The sequence below is a fragment of the Coloeus monedula genome (genome assembly GCF_965178545.1).
Source record: "Coloeus monedula genome assembly, chromosome: 4".
NCBI lineage: Eukaryota > Metazoa > Chordata > Aves > Passeriformes > Corvidae > Coloeus > Coloeus monedula.
In genome coordinates this window covers 40692368-40709979 of record NC_138784.1, presented here as the reverse complement: position 1 = coordinate 40709979, position 17612 = coordinate 40692368, and the positions used below count along the sequence as shown (strand labels likewise).

At 39.5% G+C, this 17612-nt stretch overlaps 1 protein-coding gene across 1 annotated transcript; it reads right to left on the bottom strand.

Moving 5' to 3' along the window:
• Positions 1–529: 529 nt before the first annotated feature.
• On the bottom strand, positions 530–17451 carry TSPAN8 (tetraspanin 8; the record flags this gene model as incomplete). The annotated part of the gene is made up of 8 exons (XM_082280355.1): positions 530–583; positions 3112–3195; positions 6471–6617; positions 8322–8429; positions 8515–8589; positions 9221–9343; positions 11915–11974; positions 17392–17451. The coding sequence occupies 8 exons, from the start codon at positions 17449–17451 to the stop codon at positions 530–532; spliced, it is 711 nt and encodes a 236-aa protein (XP_082136481.1).
• Positions 17452–17612: the final 161 nt, after the last annotated feature.

The following is a 17612-nucleotide window of genomic DNA, read 5'->3' as shown; positions in this document are numbered from 1 at the left end:
GACACGATGCAAGTTAGTCCCTGCCCTTTTCACAGGTAACAAAACCCTGACCACATCAAGTGTCAAACTGACCCACAACTCTCTTAATGAAAACACCCTGCTCCACAAGCAGAGGTGCCCAGGGGCCTGAGTTCCCTGGAGCAGTCAGCCACTGCATGATGGTTTGCAGCTGTTTATGGTGACTCTGGCTGTGGGTGGTTTAACACTCATGAGGGCACACCACATGGTGAAATCAGACTCTCAGCATGACATTATTGCTGTCTTCAGACAAAATAAACACCTCAGAAACATAAACAAAGATGTTTATTGCAAATAAAAAAATCATATTCACATCATTAAGTCTTATGAATGATAAAGACATCATTTTTCAAGTTGTGAAGCATCCATGTGGACAAGGGCTGCTGTTTTCATCAGAACAGCTGCCTGGGACATGCATATATTTGTCTGAATGTGCCAAGCCAAATCTCTAGCCTTCTATCTAGAAAGGTCTTGATTTGACTGGTGACATCATTCTGACACTTTGACAGTTTCATTTTCTCCTGATCTGGCAGTAGAGGGTCATAGAAAACACCAAACCAAGAATCTGGAAAACAAAGATATTTCTGGTATTACTTGGCAGTGCTGGAAATCCCAAGATACAACTGATACACAATGGGAATATTTTGTTTGAAAATGTCTTGGATTCACATGCGGGCTAAATCTGCTATGCAGAAGATTTTTTCCAATGTGGCTCTTACAGAGTACAACTCCAGAATAGAGACATTTTAATGAAGTCAGTATATACCACAGGTAAGACTGCAGACATCATGGAGAAGTTTCATTTGTTTAAAGATGGATTGCCTCTGTGGATGGGGAACCCCATACCTCTGGGTGTTTAAAATGCAGTTGTTAGCTGTAATGGAGCCGTAATTACTGACAAGTTCAAGGAATTTGGACAAAAATTGAGCATTTCCTTTTCTGATAGAGGAATGTTCACTGTGTATTCTAAGGGTTGTCTCCCTTTGAAGTCTTCTTTTCTAGTGTCACTCTCTTTTGTGTAACTATATGTGTGAAGTGTATGTATACAGGTATACACATACATGTGCATACTGTATACAGGTATACATCTGTACACGTACCTCACTGTTTCAAGTTGCAAATGATCATGCAACAAGTATTTTAAATTTATCATTTATGGACTTGGGTTAGAAACAATAGTGAGTTCACTGAAGAAGCTGTTACTTGAAATAGAAAATTCGGTAGGATCACATTCTGTATTGGGAATTACTGGGTAAAATTCCATGAATTGTGGCAGACAGATGGTGAGATCAGATCAGAAAGCTTCCTTCTGGATTTAAAACTAACCAGTCTGTGAAGGTGTTCCACAAAAATGGAAAGCACCCAACTGACACCTTTGAAGCCGTAAACACTGGAATACTTTATTTACTTAAAATAGAGACAGAGAAGAGCATATGAAACACAGAGCTAAGACAAAGGGATGGACTCACTGCTGGAATAAACTGACAGGGCTTCCCTGATATACCATGCCCACATTTGTCCTTGCACCCACATGAAACTGGGCCCTTCTTATCTATATTGTTTTCACTAGTAGGGTGAGCTGAAAGCAGTAGCAGCCCACAAGTGGTATAATGAAGCAGGCAGAGGAAGGAAGACCACTTCTTTTTATTTGGGATTTTCTGGAGCAGAGAGGTGGTTAAGCAAGAGGCCAGTTGCTTGAGTTAATATGGAAAGGCCAAATGTTTATCAAGTGTAAATAACCATCTCACAGTTTGTGCTATCTGAGTCTAATATTGTTTATTCTTTTTTTTCTAATCCTTTTATGATTGGGAGAGGCAGCCACCACAGAAAACACAGCGGGAAACAGGAAAGAATGATGGCCAATGAACTAAAGGCTACAGCTCACATAACTGCAGTAACTAGAGCAAAGTGACTTATAATTTGCCTTAGGGATACAGAAGCAATTTTACACTTCTATTATATTGTTAAGGCCATTTAATATTGGTGTATTTCACCTATTTTCCCCTCAAAGTAAACATATGGGTGAGAGATCTGACCCCCCACATATAGCTCCTTAAATACCACAAAGCCTGTGCTGAGTAAGAAGTTGGTGGCCTGTCCTCTTCCAGTGCTGCAGCTACATAGTTCTTCCCCACTTACTACTATTTTCCTGGAGACACAGTTTTCCAGTTTTCCTGGAAACACAGAGTTGCGGCTCTTGTCCACTCTTCTACCACGAGGAGCAATCCTCTGCCAATGATGTTAAGAACATCATTGCCCAGAGCAATCTTTGTCATTTCTTTTTTTCCCTCAAACATCCATTGGTGGAGAGTGAGGGTGGAGGAAAAACAAGGAGGAAGAGCGAAAAGAAAAAAAAATGACTGAAGAAAGCATCATGATGAAATTCCCTGTTTCTTTATCATTTTCTCCTATTCAAATCAAAATCAAGTAGCTGACTGGTTAGCCTCACTTCTTTTCCACCTCTCTTCAGAGAAAATCTTGCATGTTATTCTTCAGTGTACAGTGAGGAAATTAAAATAAACAGTTCACATACTCTGTGGTTTTTTACACACAGGGATATATGGAGCATCACACGTGTGCACTCAGACACATTCATGCATGATCTTGATGCTTAAAGTTTTAATGCCTCAGCATTATAATTTTGCATCAAAACTTCTCAATGATAGGAGTATGTACTTTAGGGGCTAAGTTTTCTTAGGAGTTGACTTTTTCCTCAAGCAAAGATGAGGAAGAGGAGGAAAAGTCTGGCTATTCTTCCTCATGTCTTCTGGTGCTGTTTATTCGCACACGTCTCTGTACACAGGGCCTCAGTGTCAGGGCACAGCCTGGCCTCAGGACTGGCAATTTTTTTGAAGAAAATGTCCCATGTGATACACTTATACTGGCAGCAGGGTGGTCTGATCCCACCTGAAGTTTGCATCTCAGCAGCCATATACTGTTTATATGTAATAACAGTAAGGTTATAGCTGAGAGGTGGTTTTCCCTTGTCGATTAATTGAGCAAGCCATGTGTTTTAATCCCATTCCCAATGTATTTCCAAGTAGAACATATTTCCTGTCAGCTACTAAATATTTTAACAGTGTACATTGGTACCTCAATAACAGCCAGTCCAAAGGAGATCCCCATAATTATGGCCAGATTGTCTTTTAGTATTTTCATAATCACTTCTCCACAAGGCTGAAAAATAAAATTATTAATTATAGGTAAGCAACATTATCCTATGGTTATATAGGAAAGAATCTTCTAAATAAACTCTCTCAAACTCTCTCTTTCTCTTTAATTCTGTGCTAAAGAAAGGCTATTTGAATTTACTCTGGCTTGTTGCTAATGAACACAGAAAGCACATGTGTACTTTATGCTCTGCGAAAGTCTTTGCCTTCCCAAGCATGAAGATTTAGTAGCTGACCATAAAAAGTTACTGTTTCAAAGGAAGACATACAGCTGTAATGCCTAATGTTTGCATAATTTTCAGTTAACAAGGAAAGAAGTGTTTTTTTCTTACTTTCCCTTGATGATCATTCACTACTAGGAAAGAGCCAAGGCAGCCATGACCAGATCTGAAAGGGAACTTCAGTTTCCCACCAATCTAGTCTTTGGATTTGAAACTTCAAGGTTTATTATTAGACTTTGGATAAACTAAAAATATTTGGTTATAAAACCTAGCTTAAAAATTAATTTTGTCAAATGTTTGGTGTTCTTCGACTGGGGCTGGATGGAAGAGAGTGATCAGTATGGCTTCATGAGGGGAAAGTCCTGCTTGTTGAACTTGATTTCCTTCTATGACAGGATAACCCATTGAGCTGATCTTGGAAAACTGGTAGATGTAATCTTTCTGGACTTCAGCAAAGATTTTGATGCTGTCTCACAGTATCCTTCTGGACAAAATGCCCAGCATACAGCTAAATAACCATGTTATGCCATGGGTGAGCAACTGGCTCATGGGTCAGGCACAAAGAATTATAGTAAGGGGGGGTAACATCAGGCTGGAGTCTGGTTAGTAGAGGAATTCTGCAGGGCTCCCTCCTTGGTCCAGTCTCTTCAACATGTTCCTTTAACTACTTGGATGCAGGACTCGAAGGAATATTAAGTAAGTTTGCCAACAGCACTAAACTAGGAGGAGCTGTTGACTCCCTTGAGGGCAGAAAGGCCCTAGAGAGAGAGCTCGGCAAAACAGAGGGATGGGCAACCACCAATTATATGAGGTTTAACAAGGTCAAGTGCTGGATTTTGCAACCCTGGTTATGTTGTGATTAGACTGGCGAATGAGATACTGGAGAGCAGTGCCATGGGAAAAGGACCTGGGGATCTGGTTGATGGCAAGTTGAACATGAGTCAGCAGTGCCCTGGCAGCCAGGATGGCCATCCCTGTCCTGGAGTGCATCAGGCACAGCATCACCAGCCGGGCAAGGGAGGGGATGGTACCGCCCTGCTCTGCACTGGGGTGGCCTCACCTCGAGTGTTGGGGGCAGTTTTGGGCATCATAATATATGAAAGATATAAAGCTGTTAGAGATTGTCCAAAGGAGGGCCGTGAGGACAGTGAAGGGCCTTGACAGGGGAGCCGTATGAGGAGTGGCTGAGGGCACTTGCTCTATTCAACCTGGAGAAAAGGAGACTGGGAGCAGAGACATCTGGGTCTTCAGCATCCTCATGAGAGGAAGCAGAGGGGTAGGTACTGACTTCTTCACTCTCATGAACAGTGACAGGACCCAAGGAAAGGTCATGAAGCTAAGTCAGGGGAGGTTTAGGTTGGATATCAGGAAAAGGTTCTTCACTCAGAGGGTGGTTGGGCACTGGAACAGGCTCCCCAGGGCAGTGGTCACAGCACCAAGCCTGACAGAGCTCAAGAAGTGTTTGGACAACGCTCTCATGCACATGGTGTGATTCTTGGGGCTGTCCTGTGCAGAGCCAGGAACTGGATTCAATGGTCCTGATGGGTCCCTTCCAACTCAGCTTATTCTATGATTCTACTACTGAAGTTCTGAGCAGATTACTCTCCTTTTAAATATATGCATACATCTGTTCTTACAGTGACTACATTTTCTCCAGGCACTGACAATCCTCGTTCTGCAAACTGGAGGGAAGGCCAAGTACAGCTTAAATCCATCAAAATTACATTGCTGTTACAACACTATGACTGTCTTCCCTCCAAATGTAGTTGTATTTTTTCACCACATTTCCTCTCTCACAATAAACACATGGGTCTTCTAGTTCTTCCAAAAAACCTCTCATTTAAGCTGACTCATAACTGCACTGAATTTCAAATCTTTTTTCCCATATCAGAAGAGTTGGATATCTCTATTAGAATCTCATACCACCATGAAATCTGTGATATCTTGCACCTGCAGTAATTTCACAGATGGCTTCTCATGTGTCCTTTGAGGGCTTGCCTGAGGCCAAAAAGACATTAAAGTGTGGCCAAAACAGCCTCTTTGTATACATCTTATTTCCAGATTGGGTTCTGGCATCCTCTACTTAACCAGACTGTTTCTTTTCTTCGAAATAGTATTTGCTTCTGTGGGATTACATGGGGAGGAACTTACTGCTCAGGCAGGACCTGACTAAGGACCTGTGCAATTGGAGAATTATACAACCAGAATGGACATTTGCTAAAACCTGCTTGGTGCTAGGTGCATACTGGCAAACTTTGCACCACCTGCATTGTAAAACTTCAATTATTTTGTGCTATTCAATTATTTTGCGCACTTATTTTTTCATATTTTTTTTCATACCCATGGAGTCCAGATTTACTCATAAGGAGACAGGCAAACCATGAAATTTATTAATTGGGATCTCTACTGTCTACTAGATGGTACTCTCCTGAGTGTGTTTTCTTGTTGCCTGTCACCAGATATTTTGCCTTATTATTATATTAATTGTTTCAAGATTTTGAAAAGGCTGTAGTTGTAAGAAATCACTCTTTGAGTATTCTGCCATGAATCCTACAATATACAAGATTTCTTTCCAGCAGATCCTGCAAAACGAATGTGGGTTTTTTATTAAAGGATTATAAACCCCCAAAGGTCTTGAATTTATTGTATTTGATTTTCAATATACCTTAGCATTTTGAAAGTCTCTAAGTCAACATGTCTACTACCACAATGAGCCTGAGTGGGAACATAACCTTCTGGGAGGGGAATGAGGGCCAAAGGGTAGCTGGTGTGCAGCTCTGACCCAGAGGCATACCCTGACCCCAAAGTCATTATTATTTTCATCAATAGTAACCATGAAGATTGCTAAGGGCCTAAACTGGAAGCATCTCAGGAAGAGGAAGGAGCAAAGTTATGAACAGCCATTTCTTAACACATGGCACAGGGGTAATTCTGGCTAACAAAGAGAATGCAAAACCTTCCCTTTTCAGAGAGATGCAGAACTGCTGACTTATCCAGTCACCAAAGATAACCTTGGGTTAAAACCTGGCTCTTTGGAAAGAAGAGGAAACATTTTTCTCACCTTTTTATAGATGTATCTGCCTTGATATTTGGTGCAGAGGTCTGAACTAGAGGGGTTCTCTAGTTCACACTCACAGATTTTTGAGGCAGGTTTGTTAAAATTTTTTCCCCAGTCTTCAGCTCCATTCAGCAATCCACAGCATTGTTTCTGCAAGAAAGGAGTAAATGGGGAGAAGAGTTAAAAAAGAGGTGATTTTCAGTTTGAAGAGAGTAGTGAGGGAGCTGAGAGGAACAACAAAACCCAAATTTTATCTCATCTTTTTCCATGTGGAAGTTGTCCCAAATTGGTATGTCTCAAACACCCTTTACATTTCCATACCACTTATAAGAATGTAAGTGCACAAGTCAAAAAAAAAAAAAAAAAAAAAAAGAAATAAGAGATAGGGGAAAAAAGACCAAATTTTCAGTATAAAGTGCTCAATAAACATTTACATACTATAAAGCTAGTAATTATCAGTGCCAGAATGGAACTGGAACACTGGGTGTAGCATGTTTTGAGAATCAAGACTTCTTTCTGTAGGTTATACTTGCAGAAGGTAAGTTGCTGGCTCCAGTATCATCCACATTTCATATCTTGAAAAGCCAGGCTGGAAATGTAAAATTCAGGCACATAAAACTCCAAAATCTAGAAAAATAACCACTTTGAATGATGGTTATCCCTTTAAATTAGAAATGGACTGAGGAGACCAGGGCTCCATTTGGGGTTTGTGAAACCTAAACCAGGTGCAGTTTCACTTCATGCTCCACTATATTGAAGCCACTAAAGCTCAGGGGTGCAAAGTTGGGTTTGAGGTTCTCTCTCTATTAAAAACCAGCTGGAAATGTTCACATAATTTTGTATAAAAAGCAAAGGCTGTGGGACATAATATAGCAGTTCTGGTACATTTAAAAATTAGTGCAGTAATGATGGTATTTTTCATTTTGCTCATCTCTCCAGAGAGTTTCTTATTATATCAGAAGAAATAAGCTGTCTTAGAAGCAGAGGACAAGGCTGGAAGTGGAATGGGGAAGGAGAAGTGGAAGTAACATAAGACACCTAAATATGGTTCCTTGTTTCATTTTCTTTCATACAGCAGTCTTTAAAAGCATAAGAATTAACTTTAAGTCTATCCACCAAAGTCATCACCCATCAGGGACTAAAAAACACAGAAGAGCAGGCATTCTGTCAATGTACAGGCCCAGGTACTTGTGGGAGGGGAAGGGGTGTATGCTGTCAATTATATCAATGAGATTCCAGGGAATTCTCTGCGTGATACCCTGGAGCAAGCTCACACTAAGTGTCGACCATCTGGCATCTTGCAGGGTGGGGGTGCCAGGAAAAGTATAAACAGAACAAAAATAAACTTCTCATCATATTTTCTTCCCACTTGTCACACAGTAAAGCATGGCATTTAATGACTTTATAGCAGTCGGATATTCCAAATTAAATACACTCCTGTGTTTTCCTCATCCCTGGGGTTATCTTTCCTTAAAAGTACTGGAGTGTTCTTATTTGAGATATGGTGAAGGATTAATGTTCCTTCAGAAGGAAAAGCTGTAAGAAAGGGCCATGCAGTCCTCTCATGAAAGAGCTTAGCTAACTGTCAATTTCACTTGCATGTGGTGTGTCCTTGCTTCATTGCTCTTACAGACAACACTATTGCACAAAGAAATCATCACAGGAAGACCATGTCCTATCAAGACAACAGAAGCTCCTTCTGTGGTATTTCAACTTGCCTTTAAGTCGAACCCTTCCCTATCCCCAGGGAATAAAATTCAAGTCTGTGACAGAGTAGTCTTAAAATGAAGCAGAGACAGATGCTAGAGATGAAAGAGATAACAACCCTTTCATTTTTTTTTACTGTGTAATTACCTCTCTCTCAAACTTCTGGAATGTCTCTTGAAACTCTTTCTCTGCTCCTGTAGTGCTTTGCAGTGCTTCCATATTTGCCGATAGAGTAAGGTTAAGGGCTAATTCTGCCTGCAAGTTAAAATATATTATTAATTTTTTGGGAAGAAACAAAACTATATGAAGACATCAATGAAAATCTTGAATAATACTGTACCTGAGATTTGTACACTGCTCCTAAAATACCTCCTGTGACCTGAAGAATCACAATCAGAAGTAGTCCAATGAAAAACTGGAAAGAAAACAGAAGGGGTAGAAAACTATATTACTTTTGACCAAGGTGATATAATTTCTTCTAAGTTAACATCTCTCTTTCATGCGCTTGAATAACCATGTAGGTAGAATGATGTTCCAGTCAGAGCTGCTCCAATTATTTCTTCTTTGACGATGAGAAAAAGTGGTGCTCGAGACAGAGTGTGCTCAGCTGGTGATCAAAACAAGGCGCACACCAGAATAGTGGCATGATAGCAGTGTGTAGGTGGGAGTTGGGCAGGAGGACAGGGAGGACATTCTAGGTGGACCAGCAAAGGGAGCAACTGGGAATTTATAAAATTAAATAAGATAGATAATGGGGGAAAGCTGATAGAGGGAACTTTGATGGTGTCTGGATAGAAAAAAAGCTAGTGACATGCCCAGGTCTCTCTGGACCTTGTCTTCTTGCTGATGAGACCAACCATCATTTTTACCACAATAGAATTCAGAAGGGGCCGAAAATCAAGGTAAGAAATGAAAACACAGGATCATAATCATGCTTTTGGTTAAATTAAAAGGTTCTCATTCTTGTTTCGTAATACTTGCAAGGACTCTATCCATCAAATGAAGCTGTGGCCTGTTAAAGGCAGACAAATGGGTTTTTTTCCTACCAACATCAGCATGCACCGGCTCTCCCTTACAGCACCGCAACATCCCAGGAACCCAAGGACCATAATGATGGAGCCCACGGCTATTAGTAGATTAACTCCTGCAAGCATGCTGCTGTCCATCCCCTGAAAAGAGAGGGAAAAAAAATCTTCCAGCTACAAGAAGGTCCTCCTAAAAACATCCATATTACCCAATACAAGATAATTATTTTGTAACTGATAAATATACTGAGTAGCAACTATGGACAAATTCTGATCCATAAATAAACAAAGCTCTAAAGCTCCCTTCTCAAATGTTTTGGTGGAGAGCTTTGTAAAATCTGTTTTTTCACAATCTTTGTTTCTGCACAAGATGAAAGTCAATTTTACAAAGTAAATGAAAAGATAAAGATCTTCTGTCTTTAAAGGGGCTTTCAGTTGGTTTTCAGTCAATGAATCTTTGCCTTTTACTGGAAGTAGGAGACTTGATTATCTCAAAACCTCTTCTACATTAACCAAATGTTAAAGAAAAAAACTCTCTGTTTGTCATTAGAAGGCCAGGAATATACTCTGTGACTGTTCCTGAGAGAACACTTCTCAGAGCGATGCTGGATATATTAGAGAAATAGTTAGATGTATTTTCCAAGGCAGCTTTCTTTCTTTTTTTTTTTTTTTTTTTTTTCCCCAGGCTTGCTCTCCAATATTACCCTCAGAGATAATAACTTTATTTTGATGTGTGGGACATTCAACTAAACAATTCATATACCTCAATATTATTAAATATCAAATTATTCAGTTCCCACAGGACTGACTAAGGCCAAAGGCCAAAATAGAGAAAAGTGTTCAAAGAATATTTTCCAGTGTGACTGGTGCCAAGATTAGCAAAAATGTCTGGAAGTTGTCACATGTATCTTCTGATGGAAATTGCAAAGGTATATAGACAAGTATAATTTGAAGAATGTGTTGTTCTTTCCCTTTCCAAGTTGGACTGAACCTCCTGTTATTTATTCTTAGAAAGCTCTATTCATCTACAGCCAAATCCTTATGCTCTGCTCAGTTATTACTGGGGTGAAACATACATTGGTTTTGAATGGGAACTTTGCCTGCCTTGAGGCAAAAATGTGAGAAAATGCTTTCAGTTTTTGTCCTGACTCTTAATTCTAGGTTTTTGGGGAGTACTAAGTGTCGTTTCAGGAAAGCAGTTTGTCACACATTTAAATATTCCTTTCTGAATAGGAAATCTCTCAAAAAAATAAGATATGGTAGTAGTTGTGGTTGTCCAAGCTCCATTGTATCGTTTGAGGCATCATACTACAGATTGTCAACTATCAAGTATGGCAGTTTTAGCTTCTAGTAAAATGTTGATTGAGGAGGGAAAGTTGTGATTCTCCTATTCCACAGAAGAGAATGGCAGAACTCTCCACCATGACCTAATTTACCCGATGACACAGTGTCATCCTGAACAGAGTTCACTTGCATCCATGCTCTGCCAGACAAGACATCTGGGACTGGCTAAGGGAAACAGTGTCATCAGCCAAATGGCAGGAAATATACAAAGCTATCTTCTTACCTCCACCATCTTTTTATTTCCAGGTGGGAAAATACTGGCTTAAAAATTATTGTTCTTAACTGACAGACTGTGCTAGAGCAACAGGGGAGTTATCTGAAGAACTGCAACTTGATCTATACTAAAGGCTCAATCTGAAAGTTGAAAAAAAAATGCTTCTATGACACACCTGGCCATTTTTTCACTTCTATGGCCAAAAACGTCTTTTTGAAAATAGAAGAATTCAAATTAAGCTTTCAAATTAATTTGCATTTCTATGGCCAAAATTCATTTGAAGAAATGTACTGCTTAAACCTTAGAGTCAGTGCCATTCGGTACACTCTGGGCAAAAGGGCCTACAGGACCATGGGGTCTTTGCAACAACAGGACCAACCTCTGCTGCATGTCTGCAAGATTAAGAGCTCCTCAAAACTGTATTTTCCCTAGCTTTGCAGAAAATAAAAGTCATAATATCCAAAGTAATTTAATAACCCATACAAAAATCCAGGAGGGCAATTCAGGGTCTTTCTTCTACCCTCCAGGAGGACTTTTAGGACATTGTAATGCTAGACTCTTGAGCATCTAAGACTCTTTATATATAAATATGAGGGGAAAAGGATAAGGTGTTTTTAAGGAGCTGTTGAAAATTCAAGGGAAAAATCCTTTCTCCCTTTCAAAGTTATAGTTACTAGGGAAATAAGAGTTGTGTTATTGAATATAGTGAGAAAGATAAAATATTCCCTAAAAACATATGGAGTAACCCTAGGAATAAATATGAATGTACTATTTTAATGGGGAAAAACATTGAAAAGTCTATGAGCTGCATGGCTCCACATTATTCTCTCTAACACCAAAATCATTAACAAAACCATAATTATTTTTCACTAGAGGTGAGAGACACATCTTCAGCAGAAATCTGTGTGCATCTGCATGAAACTACATTAATAACACTAGCAGCTACTTCTCATAGTCACCTATCTCTGCTTGCATCAATCACTTTATCTGACTACCTGCACCATGATATTTAATCTTAACGCCATAAAATGCATTCCTCTTCACCCACACAAACCACCTCAACAAAAACATAGCAAATTTGTGCAAATGAACATGGGAAATTAAAGTGTATGCAGAGGTTTCCACCTTTTGCATGGTGCTGGTATGACTGCATTTACCTGCTGAGCACCGCTAACACGTATCCATATAGAGACTCCCAGAATAATGGAACCACACACCTGTGGGAGAAAATAAAGACAAGTTAGAAGGGTCAGCAACTTTTTAACTAACATTCAGTATCCAAATTGCACCATATGCCGTCCAAACTTCTGAAATCATTTGTCTGGCAAAGCAAAAGAAACATGAATTGCTGGAGCAGAGAATATTGATTCATTTCCAGGAAAATTCATAAGTGTAGTTAAATCTTCAGGTATGCACCAAATCCCTGATGTTTCTACCTCAGAGGACTATGAATTTTCATGATGATTTATACATGTGTTTGGGAAGCACACAGAAATTCTGTCAGGTGAGAGAGTAATACAAATTGCTATTGTATGTGTAAAAGGTGTCTGTAAAGAATGTTGTTTCTTGTATAATGGAAACATGAGATTTGATAAGGGATGTTTGCATAATTGTTGTTTCTAGATTTATTCAGGACATATATCTGGAGACATTCTCTAGGATAAAGCTATCAGGAAAAGTTCTAAATAAATTCTTTCTGCTGTTTCAAATGCAGCAATATCTGACCATCTCCAATCCTTAGAATAGTCCTCATAAAATGCCTAGAGTAATTGTTTCCATTATATTTTTACAGAAAACAGCCAAGTACAACTTGGTCTTGTACATGAGAATGTTTGGCCAGGATGACTTGCCTTAAGATGTTGAAGTCAGGGAAGATGAAACCCAGGTCCAGACACATTCCCTCATCCCTAGTTGTGCTCCTATTTCATCGATCATTGAGGTACCATTCCCGTATGTGCCAGTCACTCTATTCCTAACCTTGGTGCTGATGATTCTTGCACAGAATTTCTCTTTATTAAGTGTTGGACATAGGTAACCAAGAGACTACTCAGGTGTAAGGTTTGTGTCTACTGAGATGACTGGTAGGAAAGAGACATCACTGAGGACCAGGGACTAATCAGATTTAGAATTATCTCCATCTGCCACTAATACTCAAGTCATAAATGGCCCTGAAATGTTGTTATGAATTTCCCTTGAAGACTGGGACTATTGAAATTAAAATAGTTATTTTTATATCTTTTCGATATTTTTTCTTAAAAATACTTCCCTTACAGAAGTTTTCACATAATATTCAGCATCAATGACTTTAGCAGATTATTAAATATGGAATAGAGCCAGCACTCAGACATGGGTACCACACATTTTCCTGATCTAAGTAAAGCTCCTATAGGCACATTTTAAACCTGAAAAGGAAAGTTGTACAGTCAATGACAACTATAACATGTTATCAGATTTAACTAGAACTCCCCACAGAAACCTTTTGAATCCTGCTGAATCTGCCTAGAAACTGATGGTATCATATGACTGTACATTTTGGTCTTGTTCAGCAGCACTGTGTGAGTGGTGTGGCTATTCACTAGATAACATGGGCTTGCTAATGTGAAAATTTCCACTGAAGAGTCTACAGGTACAAATCCAAAGAGAGTTTGTCACACTTTTTTATTACATAGCACCTCCCATAAAAGTACAGCAGAGTAGTAGAAGCAAATTTAGCTAAACATACAGGAACTCATCAATCAGATGCAAACGTTACACTATTTCCTCCACATAAAAGTAGACACATCATTTATAAATCAAAATTTTAGTAAGATGTGCACATATTTTAATTTTTAAAATAGAGTTTTTAGGCTGGTAAAAAATGCTCAATTTCAGTAAAATCTTAATGGTTTGTTTCTGATTATTTTCATAGTATACAAAGTGTACAAAAACACACAACGAAAAGCAAATAAATATTTTATTTGCTATTTTGAAATAGCAAATAAAAATGGTCTGTTCCCAAAGAGCCCAAGCTGAACATGTCAAGTTTGCTGGAATACTCCATCTTAATTTTTAAGTTTTCTTAAAATAAAGTTTCAAGTAAATAAACTTCATTTCAGGAAATTTCATTTTTAATGAACCACCAGTGTTTTCCAATGGAGTAAAATTAGCTTATTTGAAAATTTCTTCACCCATTTTCCCAAAACTAGATGGCTATGGTATTTTTGCCTTAATCCTTGATAAAGAATCACTGGTCTTATCTCAGTCTCATAAACTGAACAGCAACAGTACTGCTTCCCTCAAGTTTGGTAGGTCCTCCTCAAGCTTTCAGTTTTGGTGTGATGAGGAAATACAGCCTAGTTAGTTAAATCAATATCACCTCAGATGAGCCTGACATAGTGCTGAACCAACAGTATATTAAGACTCTGCAACTCTCATACACAGAAATACCAAATTTATGGGGAATTGCCTCCATTGGCACACCCTTTTCAAACATTCAGTTTGAGGATATCAGGAGGAACTTGTACAAGGTTGCTTCTGTTAAAGAAAACCTTCGACTGGAACACTTCCTTGAGACACCTGAAATTACAGCTCTAGGAAGGTCCTACAGAGAATATGGTCTCTGGCTCAGCAAACCTGCTAAGCATGCGTTGCTACTTCAGGGATTGAGATGTTCGCATCAAGGTTCGGGGAAGGGGCCACTTTGTTTGTAGCTGGGACTGCAAGTCTGGCATTAACAACTGATCAAAGATACTCTGTCACTAACTATGTTGCTTCGAACTAGTGTCAGACATCAGTATTTGGTGGGAAAAAAAAGGTAGTTCTACAATTTTGCATGATGTGGAGTAGCAGAAGTTGACACAATGAGGACAGCAGGTAAGACTGGATATCCTGCGAACTCCAAAGAAGGGAAAGAAGAAAAATCTGCCGTGTTAGAACTGACAAGGGTTAATTTCAGGACTGTTAGAAATTCCATATAGGCACCTAGTTCCAAAGCACAGGTCTTTAAAAGCCTAGTCAGCTATTTTTCACCAAACTAGGAAGATGAAAAACTCTATTTGTGTGCTGGAGCCCAGCATGGGGCTCGTGGGTATGTAGATGCCCAGGAGACATATGTTATGTAGTGAAGCCAAAGTCAATTTGCAGAGCTATCTTAGGCTATTCCAGGGCTTGCACATTTAGTGTGATGCTGCATGAGCTGCTTAGAAAAAGTAATCAGAAGGCTAGGAAGACCATTCCTGAGTCTTCTAAGAGGGGCCACTCCCTGATAGATTGCAAAGGGCATAAAATGAAAGGACACCAGGTAAATAGGCAGCCGTCATTCTTATCTATTAAGGTTAATGTCACCTTCATTTCCCAGTATCAATAATTTTCCACTTGTCAACTGCCTTGTACACTAGAGAAAGCAGCTGTGGGACAAGTGGCTGAAAAATCATCTCTGTTCCCTCTACCTTACTATTGCAGTTTAATGATTTCCAGGAATTAGAGACAGAACTGTGAACCAAAAAATTCAGTTTTGTCAGCCCATACATCTGTTCTTCCTAATCTTGATCGTGCTAGACTTAACATCTTCCTAAAAATAATTAACTATAGCTGCATTCCTGTCCTTCTCTGTTTCAATCTTCCCTATCTTAATAGTGCTAAACAGCTTCCTTTAAAAGAGTTAGCTAGAGTTGCATTCCTGTCCTCCTCTGTTCCATCCAGACAGTCACATGCACAGCGAATACTCTCAGCATTCTCTTACTCAGAATACAGTATGGGCTTTCCAACTTTGTTATAAAGATAGGAAGTTTGTTTCACACATGCTTGTTTCAAGGTTTCCCCAGGATCCCACCCCTTTTTTTACCCTAGGAAATCCATACTGTCTCTGGGGGCACGGGACATTACTCCAGTGTTCGTTCTAGAAGTAGTTTGGAGCTTTTCTGATGCTAGTCTGAGACATTTCCCCATGTTTTAGCTTACAGTAAACACAGATGAGTGTGAACAGGTGTGCTGGTTTTGGCTGGGGTAATTTTCTTCACGGTGGCTGGTATAGGGCTGTGTTTTAGATTTGTGCTGAACACAGGGTTCATAATATAGAGAAGTTTTTGTTATTGCTGAGCAGGGCTTACATAGAGTTTTCTTTCTCCTTTCATACTGCTACTCTGGTGAGGGGACTGGGGGTGCGTGGGAAGTTGGGAGGAGACACACCCTGGACAGAAGACCATAGCTGACCACAGGAATGTTCCAAACCATTTGACATCATGCTCAGTAGATAAATCTGGGAGGAAGAAGGAGAAAGGCAGAGGATGTTTGGAGTGATGACATTTGTGTTCACAAGTAAACATTTCACTTTATGGGGTCCTGCCATCCCGGAGATGGCTGAACATCTGCCTGCCCATGTGAAGCAGGGAATTAATTCCTTGGGCTTTTTTGCTTGCATGTATGGCTTTTGCTTTCCCTATTAAACTGTCTTTATGTCAACTCATGAATTTTCCAGCTTTTAAACCTCCAATTCTGTCTCCGATCCTGCTGGTGGGGGAGTGAGTGAGCATCTGCATGGTACTTGGTTTCTCATTGGGGTCAAACCACAAAAACAGGAAAAACTTCCTGAGGGACAGGAATTCAAATTCAGAAACTTATAGATTCTTGTAAGTATTGTTGCATAAAAACTTCAACACAAATGTCAAAAATCTTCAATCTGCCTTGATAGAAGTGGAGGAAGAAACTGGGGGACACAGTCCAAACCATCGCTGGTCTGTCAGGAATTTCTTTGTGAGGTTCATAAGCAACCAAAGAATTTGGTCTAGCCACAGATTTTCCAAGGCTACTGTTTGTGGTCCCTTTTGAATGGTATCACCTTTTCACTTGAAAAAAATCCCTTGAGGCAAAGCCCATAATGTGTCTAGTAGTTCCTCTTCTGGTTTCAGTGAACCCCTGGTGAACCTGAAAAATCTCTGTCAGGAAATCTGACAGTGAGGTTGAACCATGAGAGAAACGTTCTTTAACTCAAACCTTTCCAGAGCTTCCAGGACCTGAAATTCTTGCAACCCAGATAAGATGTGATAAATAAACAAATATGGTTCAAATAACACCCAGAAACCTGCCTGCTGTATTGGCCTGTGCTGTGCTGTATCGGCCTTGGTACAGCTGTTGGCAGTACTGCCAGCTCATACATTCTTACAAACATTTACTGCCCACCATCAGAAACTAATTATGCACTGAATGTAAAGCAAAGAACCACAAAGAAGGATATGAAAACCGTTTATCAATTAGGAGGCTAAAAATTCAAGTGAATTTTCCATATTTTCTGTTGCAACTACATATTCAGGATCTTGCATGCCAACAGCAGCAATAAAAGGATGAGAACTGTGCATTGTTATTGGAAAGTCTCTTATATTCTGACTGAGATGAGTGATGTCCTTTAACATGAGAGGCACAAGATGAGCAGGGAGACAGACTTGTGGCTTGTCTACTTTTGAATGCAGAGGGAAAAGTGTTTAGATGAAAAAAGACAAAGGAAAGGGCAAAAGTTAAATATATTCTCCCCTCCCTGATTTAGAATCGTACTCTGGTTCCACTTATGCTCTATTTTCCTTACAATTCTTTTAACTACAGCATTCAGACAATGGGGAACACATTTCATGCATTACTAATAACAGTTTAAACGCTGACTTACCCAAAATAAGAAGTTGAAGACAAACATGGAGTACTTAATGCAGCTGCTTACACCCGCCATTTTCGACAAGCTGAGACAAAAACGAGTGCCACAGAAGAAGCTTTCCTAAGAGTTTGACCTTGATATAAAAGTTGTTCTTGTGTCTTCAGAAAATCTCTCAAACCACGTCAAATTACACCGTGCTCTGCTACTGAAAGCAAAAATTATGACTGAGTTATCCA